General features: G+C 36.0%; 1 protein-coding gene across 1 annotated transcript in view; it reads right to left on the bottom strand.

Moving 5' to 3' along the window:
• Positions 1-557: 557 nt before the first annotated feature.
• Positions 558-11520, bottom strand: part of TSNAX (translin associated factor X) — a 33195-nt gene continuing 22232 nt past the window's right edge. Inside the window, exons 5-6 of the mRNA XM_032430290.1 lie at positions 6145-6272; positions 558-2410 (exon numbers count right to left, since the gene is read on the bottom strand). Coding sequence (XP_032286181.1) covers positions 2033-2410; positions 6145-6272 — 506 coding nt within the window. The 3' untranslated portion in view covers positions 558-2032. The remainder of the gene's footprint in view (positions 2411-6144; positions 6273-11520) is intronic.

The raw sequence follows: 11520 nt of genomic DNA, 5'->3' as shown, positions 1-11520 counted from the left end.
CCATGTAACCTAAACCAGCTTCTTTTTATAGTAAAGGTGAAAAACATTACAACAGATGATGCTATCAGAGCAAGTATTTTAAAACTGAGGGACATTCAGATATACTTAGAGATCTTCTACTATGTGTGGTCTAACACCCACCATATTAGTATGATATGCAATGTGGAAATGTATCAACAGCAATGGCACCAATCCACCTGTAGTAAATACTGTTGACTGCCTACCCAAAAGGCCATTTTCCCCTCCTCCTATGATGACAATGCCCTAACTCGGTTTCTTGTGTTTGCCCTTATCCTCTCAGAAAAAAGGTATCTTGAGTGATCAAAGTGATCTCCTTCTCCTTTCCACTAACTGCTTTAGAAAGATGAGAATGTTACCCAGTTTGGGTCAATGATTGATGTGAAGAGATGTCCTTCCTGAAATTCTCCCTACCTCTGGACTTACTTTAAGAAATAATAAATCTCCACATTACGCTAGTCTACATTAGGTTTCCTATTTAGCCCCAAAATTCCACAACCATTAAGTATTTCTCAATATGATCAAAAAATAAGCTTAACTTTTATCTTTTAATATTTTATTTAAAGACTTCAGTTTTAAACATCTGTAAGACATTCATCAATCCATTTATTTACTTTTAACATTATAAATTTAACTTCAAGTGGCAAAGAAACAAAAATATGTAATGAGACTATATTTTAGCAATGCCTTCAAACAGGGAAACCAAACAACTTACTACCACCAAAACAAACCAGCCAACCTAATTTATTAGGCATGTCTACGTTTCATTTCCTTTACATGATATATATATATATATATTTTTTTTTTTTTGAAAATTTCACTTTCAAAGAATCAGCCCTTGCAAACAGAGCAAGTCTTTCCACAAATAAAATCCAGTATCTAGATTCTTAAAACTCAAAACCAAATGGAAACGTCTGGTTGTCAGCCAATAGTGTCATGCTCAAGTCAGTTTCATATCACAGGGAATAATCTATAACTAATTTCAGTAGGCAAATTCCAATTCCAAGTATTACTAGAGACTACCATTGTTATTCCCAACTGTTGACAATTGTTTTATTGCTGAATTGTACATGATAAATTTTCTTTGGCAACTTTTTATACTATCAAGTAACACAACTGGACAACTATTAAGGTTTGAATTAACTAAGTATTTTAAAAATTTCAAACTTCATTATAATTATTTAAATGTAATTTCTTATAGATGCATCTATAAGAAACATGCCTAATGTAATATGATGACAACAAAAGAATTGCTAAATAATCATTACTAAAAGCTTTTCAGATCTATGTACAATTATATAGTTGAACTCAAACACCAGTGAAAATATTGTAACGTTAGCTCCAATTCACTATCAGACTTTCTGTGATAAAGGATAAAAATTAAATGTAAAAACTAAAGTCTGGGTGTCTGTCAATTTTTCTGGAAGGCTCTTTCAAATGGACTCAAATTGGCCTAAAAATTGGCCAGAATATAATATGAATTCTCACTATTATACCTCATAAAATTAAGCCTATTGATAACTTAGTAATTTTTAATTCTTGTTCTATAGAAAAGCCTATATTGGAGGCTTGGCAAAATATTACCAAGAAATTTAAACAGGAAGCTCAAGTCCAGATATATAACTAAGACATCTTTTCTATATATAACAAAATCACCAACTTAAATTATAAATGGCTTCCACTAAATATTACCACTCCAAACTTCACACAATGTAAATTAAAATAGGTATGGTAGAAAGTGCACTCTTAAGCATGTTCACATTACAAAGATAAATGATGAAACTTAGCCAGCAAAAATTGAAATAGGCATATATGCAAACATTTGTATGCAAACTTTCATGAGTAAGATATAAGAAATGATTCGTCTCCATAATTTATGTACAGCTTGTTTACAATTTAAAACAAGTACAACTGAAAACATTTCTACGTAAAAGCCACAATAAAGTCAAATGAAATACTAAATAACAGTCTTACAAACTGGTCTCTCAAGAGAATAACCACCAAGTATGGTATTCTAAGAAATGCCCTCTTCTTGATCAATCATTTCTGTTTTAACTGAAAAGACATCTGCCAGCATATGTTTTGGAATTTCTGAACCTCTGACTTTCAAGGCATAACAAGCATTCTCCACTTTGGCCAGACTTTGTTTCAGGGTATACAACTTCTTAGAAACCTCATAAGGTCCAGTATTGCCAATGAATGAGAACCCATCATAAACCTGACGTAAAAACTGGCTCACTTCAAAGGGGGTGTCAATGTCCCCATTCCCCACACTGTTAATACACATCCGCATCAACTCTCCAGTTAAATCAGCCACTCCCAGCAGGTAATCAACAGGTGTGATTTTCAGTCTCCAAGTACCAAACTGCTTATCCTGTGCATCAGAGGAGGGCTGGTAAAGAAAACACACACACACAAAGAAAATACAACGTGAAAAAGAGTGAATATGCATGTATTTATTATAAGGTACAAAATCAAGAGCAGATCAGTCATACTAATCTCTAAATAAAAAGATCTTTTTTGTTTAATGACCATTTGGGATGTTACAAGAAGAATTCATGCCCTGGGTAGAAAGTTGAAGTAAATGACTTCAAGATAATTTTGTAATCTAATATACTGTATCATTTTAAAATTAACTATTCCCAACTTCACTTGACATACAAAGTAAAATTAAAACATTCTTAAAAAAAGCCTAATGACTTTATTGCATGACAGTCACTTACTTATTTAAATGACAAATCAGAAAACCCTCCAGGTTTGTGATCCACTCATGTTTTCCTAAGTCACTTAGTCCCTTTCTGGCCTCTTCTATCCCCACTTAGCACTGACCACCATGATTTACTATTCTTTTGCTACATCCTCCTCAGTTCCTTTAGACTCCTTTGTTGTTGTTTTTTTCTGCACCTGCCCAACAAAGACACAAACCTGAATCGCTGTTAAAACCTACTCATGCTAGCGCTTTATTCAAGTGGCTGAGTACCACCAAACTAAAAAAAAAAGAAAAAGAAAAGTAATCACAACTATACAGAGTTGGTACTGCTACAAATACTCACCAATCCCTTTTACTTATTCCTATAGTTCTCTCTCCTGTCTCTTCAAACACTACTCCAAACATTTACCACTCTCTTCAGCCCCCTACACAATCCCAAATCTCTCCACTCTCAGTAGACAATCTTGTCTACTTTCACTGACCTGGCCATTTGCCAGATCACCTGGCACAAGCTCTCTGAATGACCTTATCCTACAAAACAAAACAAAATAAAAAAAACTTATTTATGTCCACATCCATCTTTACCTTCTATCCTCCAGTCTCAGATGATGAGTTGTCCCTCCTCTTGTTTGAGGTTAACTCTTCCAAATGACCTTGACCCATCTCCTCCCACCTCTTCCAGGACCTTGCTTCATAAGGTGTATGCCCTTGGGCAAGTTATTTCATCTCTCTAAAACCTCAGTTTCCTCATCTGTAAAATGGGATAACAGTACCTACCTCAGAGGTTTATTTTAAGGATGAGATAACATTTACCAAGTTCTTGGCATAATGCCCACACAGAGTAAATACTCAATAAATGTTAGCTGCTATCACCGTCACCATCACGTCCATCTCCTCTCTCCACATCAACTTTTCCCTCTCTCTACTGCAGCCTTTCTGGAAGAGGAGAGGCCTACATTATTATTAAAAGTCTGTATGAGACATAGCTGGGTGAGGTTGCAATCATACTGGAAGACATTTTAGGTAGAAAGAACTGCAAAGGTGTGCAGGTGAGAATGGTGTTGTGTATTTGAGGGACTCATGAGTTATTTCCTTGGGTAAAGTTTAAAATGAGTAGTAGTATAGGATGACTCTAGAAGGAAAGTACATTAAGGAAGGTGAACTTTACCTATGGGTAACAGACAGTCACTGAGAATTAAGCAAGGAAATGACAGAGTCAAAGTTAGGTTTTATTAACATCACTCGATATCGTTGGACTCTTCAGAGACCATCTGGTCTAATCCTTTCAGTGTAGATATAAAAAGTGAGGTCCAAGAAATGCAGTAGGTAATAGAACTAGTTAATGACAGAACCAAGTAAGTACCCAAAGTCAGCTTCCTAATTTTTCTGATGCCTTTGAAACAACATCATGACATAAAACTACCTGTTTTATCTTTATTAACTGTTACGAGAACTGGCATCTTTTTAGAAAGGGTAGATGCATTTTAGACTGCATTTTATAGGCTGTTTATAAAAATAACTTTGGCTTAAGCAAATATTAATGTTCTTTGTTTCTATCATTAGACAGAAAGAGTTCCCTGGTTATGACTAAGAAGTTGATTTTAGAGAAAAAAGCATGTTAAAAATTTAACAAATTTCAACTAATTGTCAAGGAAATAAATTCTGCTTTACTGATAATGTGTATTAGAAATTAGAGAAAAGAAAATTACTTGAAATGCAATTTTTCAAGATGTGTCTGAAGTATTTAGGGGTGAAATATCATGGCATCTATAATTGACTTTAAAGTAGTATAGCGAAAAGTATTTTGATAAAGCAAATATGGCAAAATATTAACAATTATTGAATCCAGGTAGTGCGTACATGGGTGTCTATATGTTACTATTCTCTCTACTTTTCTGTATGCTTGAAATTTTTCCTAGTAAAACATTTTTAAAAATTTAAATGGTCTTGACAATATTCTCAGTAGGCAAGTCAGAACAAAATACCTTCCCCTATCAAATTCCCAGAATTTTCAGCACCAAGCATCTTTAGCACTAAAAGGAAAAATTATTTATGAATGTGGTCTTAATTTGAAAAGTATATATGAATTTTTATGACACCATAATCTTTGAATAATTTACTACCTAAATCCTGAGAACAATGCATTTACTCTCAGTTTTTCTTTACATTTTTGCCCTGATATTTCCATTTTGAGTTAGAAAGAACTTGAAAGAGGGTGTGGTAACTTCTCTAATATATTTAAGAAGCAAGATCAAATAGGCTTACTTTCTTTCCATAACTCAATCTTCCCTAAATAAATAAAAAATCTAAAGGAATTTTACCTCTCAAAAATGAATGTCCTCCGTAATGAACTTCATATAATTTTAAAAACTGAGAAAGTTATATTTGTCATGCCAAATTAAGTCTGACCTTTCAATGTCAACATTTTAGTTAATACTCAAGAAAACATTATTTCTACAGCTTCCTCCATCTTCTGCCTGACCATCCTGGCTGAGTAATGTTTAAAAAAGTAATAAAAAATTATGAAAAATTAAGATAGGAAAAACTGTCCAATTGTATCCTTAAGTGTACTGGTATCTCAGGAAGTATCAAATAGTCAAAATCTCACCTTTTGTTGCCTGAATATTACATACTGAAACCCAGGGAAAAAACAGTATTTATTTAAAAATCAAACTGCAAAAGTTTCTCTTTTCTTAATTCAGAACAGCTACATAATTTTCAGATACAAGCTTTATGAATTTAGTAAGTGATTAACAGCTCTCCCTATATAGTAACAATTTTATATTAACTTTTATAAAGACAACTAGTGAGCACTTGTCATATACTATACACTGCCTAATTTAAAACTCTGAAATCAAATCCTATAAAACACTCCTTTGAGGTAGATACTTGGTGCAGGGGTTTCTGTAGCACTTCGAGAAATATTGGCAGAGTGGACAAGGGCACTGGCTTAGATTTCAAAACACCTGGTTTCAAAGTTTAGCTGTCACCCTTAATTAGTTGTGTGGCTTTTGATAAGTTATTTCAACTCTCTAAAGCCTGTTTCCTACTCTGTAAAATGAGGGTGACAATTCTTACCTCATACGGTTAATAAAAAAACTAAATGAGATAGTGCTTACAAAGGGCACATTGTAAATAACACAATAAAACCAAAAGCTGACTTATCAGTAATCACTTAGCAGTGCTTTAGATAAATAGTATTATTTTCCCCCAACATAGCCACAGTTATTCTTGTTCCATCCACTAGCAAAAAATTTTTAAAAGGCCATTTCCTTAGTTGGGTATCTATGAAACCACACTTTAGAAAGGACGCTGCCATCTCAATATTCTCAGCATTGTTAGCCAGCAAATCTCCCACCATCACTATACTGTTATATAAATTATGTAATACATGTGAAATGATTTTAAATTCTTACGGTCTTATTTTCTTTTCCATATTCTTCTGTTGTAAATATCAATTGTTTATTAATTTCATCCATACTGATAAGTGATCGTGTTTTGATGAAGTGTTGAAAAGAGACAGCCTCCACATATTCCTGCAGTCCTGAAATACCAACCAAGAAAATTACTAAGGAACAACCATTGAATTAGTCAGACTGTCATTAATAAAGAACTTCAAATTGCTCATCACCTAGCTCAGCAAGAGCTTAATGGAGCGGCACCTGGGTGGCTCAGTCAGTTAAGTGTCCGATTCTTGGTTTCGGCTCAGGTTCTGATCTCACAGTTGTGAGATCCAGCTCTGCATCAGGCTCTGCGCTCAGTGTGGAGTCTGCTTCAGATTCTCTCTTCCTCTCCCTCCCACTCGCGCTCTCTCTCTCAAATAAATAATTTTTTTTAAAGCTTAATGGATGCTGAGTATAATGGTAACACTGGATTCAATACTTAGACTACAAAGAATTACTTGGGGATAGATGATAAGGATTAGTACTGAACACAACAAACATTTCTGTGACTGAACTTTATAGACAGCTCAAATTCAAATGTATTCAAGCTCTTTCTACTTCATGAGTCATTAGTCTTAAAATTCTACTCTCTTTCTACAGAGAAACGTCAAAGATATTTGGAAAAAAAACTGTTTAAAGAATTTAAGAAAATGCTATTATAAAAAGTCTTTAGGCTTTAACAGAAACTATACAGTGGGTTATTTTTTGCTCCCTGAAGCAGCAAAACAGATAATGATTTAATCAAACAAGGCATAAAATTAAACATCATTTGGATCTTTCTTGAAATTTTAATAGGCAGAAAGCACTATATAATACAGAATTAAGTGTCAAAATACTGTTTTTCTCCTCCTACTCCAGAATGGATCTAAGAATAGGTAACTCTTTTCTGCTTTAGTAATTTAAGTTTAAAAAAACAAACAAAAAACCTAATGAGCAATACAATTTTGTACCAGATCTAAGTTCTACAAAATTAACACTGAAATAAAAACAAATTTTGGTAAAGGTCAAAAAGAGTGCTATAAATACTTTTTCAAGTGTTTTAACACAACTAAAGTCTCTAGCCACAATTTTCAATGTTATTTTACTATGACATCTATAAGATGATATTTATAGGGAAAAAGTATTTCTTAAAATGACTGTTATTATTGTTGAGTTAAGAAACTTCGTGTTCTTTGTAAATGCTTTGTTTTAAAAACAAGAAGAGGAGAATGAATTCTGAGTACAGAAAGAAAATCCGAACTGAGTAGAATCATCACACTCAAGCTGTCTCTCTAACACTTCTTGTGAAGAGCCCTCCCGGTGCTGACACTCAAAGTCAGGCTTGGCAGCAACATTGCCAGACTCACCCCACTGTGGTATCATCACATCAAATGCCACGTAAGGGTCAAAGAAACAAAGGGAAGTAGATGACCTGGTTTTGATAGCAGTAAGAGGAAACTACTAAATGAAAATATCCTGACTCATTTTGAGCCACAGTGATGTTAAAGCAAGGTCAGAAATCGGTGCTGTCAGCTGACAGAACAGGACATGATAGAATAGGACACTGTTTCATAAACCGTAGCATGCTGAGAAATGAAACAATAAAGTTAAGTTTAACAGAACAGATAACATCTTTTACATTTACAATAAAAAATATTTGTGTAAAATTTTAGTTTTAAGAATAGGTGACCACCCAGTTCTCTTTCCCAAAGACAATCTGTACTTCTCATTTCCTTCCAGAAATAACTTCATGCACACAAAAGGGAAGAACAAAACCTAAGGACCACTCATTGCATCTCTGAATATGCTCTACCATGGTCAGCTCTTATGAATGGGCTAAACAGAAGATATGTGCACAAAGATTTACATACAAGGGTATTCATCATTATCATCATTACAGCAAAAAAGTAGAAAAAGTTTAAAAGATCAATAATTGATGTCACTTGTCAATTTACTGTCTCTCATCTCCACGATTTCATTTTTAAAATTTATTATTTTTTTAAGATTTTATTTATTTATTTGACAGAGAGAGAGACAGCGAGAGAGGGAACACAAGCAGGGGGAGTGGGAGAGGAAGCAGGCTCCCCCGCTGAGCAGGGAGCCAGATGCGGGGCTCGATCCCAGGACCCTGGGATCATTACCTGAGCAGAAGGCAGATGCTTAAAGACTAAGCCACCCAGGCGCCCCTCAGCTCCACTATTTCAGATAATGGAGGTGGACTTTAAAACGTTTCAGCTGGCACAATATTAAACTTTGTTGGTAGAGAGCACTGTTAGGAAAGCAAAGGAGGAAAAAGCTCTCTTCCCTGTTCTGTGTCCCTCCTAGCAGCCTTCTCCATGGGAGGCAACCAGCTGCTTGAGGCGGCCAGTAGCACACGGCATTTCCTTGAGTGTGGCTTCCCAGTGAGCAGACTTGTCCGCATTCAATGGGCCATGCCTTCAAGGGGGTGAGGGGTATACCCTTCTGGATTTGCTCCTTTCTTAGATGCCCTGCCTTAACTCTGGGGTAGTGGCTGCCCCCTCTGAGATTCCTATACTTTTTAGAACATACTTTTCCTCTTATCAGGTAATTCCTTACAAAGTTCATTCTTTAAACTTACACTATTCAAATTACTGTACAGCTTGTTTCCTGTTGGACCCTGACGAATACAATAGGGAATTAGGAAAATAAATAATTATATTATTTCTTCTTTACCCCTATCACTATAGAGGAGGTATTCTATTTTTTGAGGCCAGTCACTATACCTACAATCAGGATTAAGATGCAATCCCAGCAGGAAGCTTAAAATGGATTCTCCCTTCAATGTTCCACCTTATGTTCTCTATCTGATGCTAATGGTCAATATTCAAACATGCTCAGATCTCTCCCATCTATTGGTCTTTCCTCCCAACTATTGCCCCATCTCTCTTTTCCCCTTCAGAGCTAAATTTCTTGAAGTAGCTGGCTACAACATTCCTCAATAACCTTACCTCAGACTTCTCAACCTACTTCATCCTACCCTGAGCCTATCTCTACACCACAACAGCTCTCACAAAGATTATACTATTTAATAAGGTTAAGGGACATTTTTTTCGGTCTCAATCTTAGCAGCAGTCAGCATTTTGACCACTTTAAAGGAGGAATTCTTTGGGTCTTTTTTAAGATGTATTATTTATTTATTTGAGAGACAGAGAGAACACATGGATGAGCAGGGGGGAGGGGAAGAGGTTGGAAAAGCAGACTCCGCACTGAGCAGGGAGCCCCACAGGGGACCTGATCCCAGGACCCCAGGATCATGACCTGAGCCAAAGGCAGACACTTAACCGACTGAGCCACCCAGGGACCCCAGGAGGAATTCTTTAAACAAGTTTCCCTTTGGTCCCTTTGATAGCATCATCTCCTGATTTCCCTTTTTTCCACCTCTCTGGACAGATCTTCTTACTCTTTGCCTCTATTAGTCCCAAGCTCTCTCAAATTCACCTACACTTGGCTTCAATTACCCCTGCCATCCCTCAATTTTACATCTCTGGCTTAGAGTCACATATATTCAAATACATACTTGACAATCCCATCAGAGGGACCTCAAAATCAACATGTCCAACAATGAATTCACAATCTTCCTTCCAAATGCAGTCCCCCTCTTTGTTTTGCCAATTCTAAGGCCTTCCCTGCATCCACTTTTTGACTTCTTCTCATCCATTCTCACACCACTGAATGTTTGTCTTTTTAATAAACAACTATCCCATCACTCCCCTGCTTAAAGCCCAAATGCTTTCCATGGCTCTCAGAATACAGAGCAAAATCATTAACATGGCTTAATAAGACATGCTTAATTTCATCCCCCACCTACATCAGCCTCAACTCATGCTATAGGCAAGTTATAACTCACAAAAGGTTAAATTTCAAAGATGGGTACACAAACCCATATTTGTGTAATGTCAGAATTGTTCTTAAAATCCTTAAAAGCAAAGTACAAAACTTGTATGTAGTCTACAATACGAATTTTCTGTTAGTATAAATCACTACTTCAATATTTTAGATATAACCTGTCCCCAAATTCCTACAGTTGGCTTACCTTTCAGGGCCATGTTAAGCAAAAATAGCAGTACTTTAAATGTTAGAATCAAACACAAGTGGCAAGGTTCTTGTTCTACACGTGTTAATTGATAGGGATGGGAGAGAGCATAAGAACTGTGACTGTATCACGTATCAACTGAAGGTGGCAACATAAATTTTCCTGAACCTTCAAGCTAAGGTTGACATTGCCAAGCAATCATTATCTTGGATTAATGGGTATAAGCCAATGTAAGCTTGAAATTGGAGGATAATCACATCTATACACCTATAATCTCAAGCTGATTTGATAGTCAAGGTATGAATTCCAATGTGCAATTCAAGGTAGAAGATATCAGAAATGAGGTTATCTCCTAAACTGAACCAGCCTACTCTCTATTCTCCTATGGCAATACTGTGCGTAATGATTAATCTGTCAATTTGGCTTGCTTATGGTGATCACTTGTTTGGTCAAACATCAGTCCAGATGATCACTTGTTTGGTCAAACATCAGTCCAGATACGGCTGTGAAAATATTTTTAGATGTGATTAATATTTAAATCAATAAATCTGAATAAAGCAGGTTACCCTCCATAATGAGGGTAAGGAGAGGTTGAAGGTCTTAAGAACAAAGAATAAGGTTTCCCAAAGAAGCAGCAATTCTGCCCCACAACTGCAACAGGCTGTATTTCCAGCCTGCAGATTTCAGATTCAAGACTGCAACATCAACTCCTTACTGAAATTCCAGTCTGCCAGTCTATTCTGGAAATTTCATATTTGCTAGCCCCCAAAATCACAAGAGCCAAAACTTTAAAATACATAAATCAATCCCTCACTCACTCTCTCTGTCCTGCTTCTCTGGAGAATCTCGACTGTGAAATGGCAGAATGGCATACCTGGTAAGGCAGAATGCTTTCGCCAAATGCACGTAACATAAGTGTGTATATAACACAGAACTTCTGTCATCTCTCCTTCTCCTTCTGTACCCTATCATTTTCAGTTCCTCATCTATACTGTGCCCTCTCTCTTGCTTCAAGGGATCTTATATGCTGTTCCCTCAGCATCATTCCATGCTCTCCTCACTCCTTCACCTAATAAACTCTTACTAATCCTTTCAAGTTCCATGAAATGTCATCTTCTGAAGAAACTGCCCGACACCACCCCATTCTAAGCCAAACCCTTATTATATGTTCTCCTAGTACCATATGCCCTTCCTTTATAGCACTAATCAAAGGTGTGTTTAAATAATGTAAAATTCCTTATCTAATGTCTAGCACTGATCCCTTGCTAGGAAGGCAATACCTTGACTACCTTGCTCATAGTTATACCTCTAGAGGC

Source organism: Phoca vitulina, unplaced genomic scaffold (genome assembly GCF_004348235.1).
Source record: "Phoca vitulina isolate PV1807 unplaced genomic scaffold, GSC_HSeal_1.0 scaffold43, whole genome shotgun sequence".
Lineage (NCBI taxonomy): Eukaryota > Metazoa > Chordata > Mammalia > Carnivora > Phocidae > Phoca > Phoca vitulina.
Note: the sequence above shows the minus strand (reverse complement) of the source record. Positions and strands in the feature narration are given on the sequence as shown.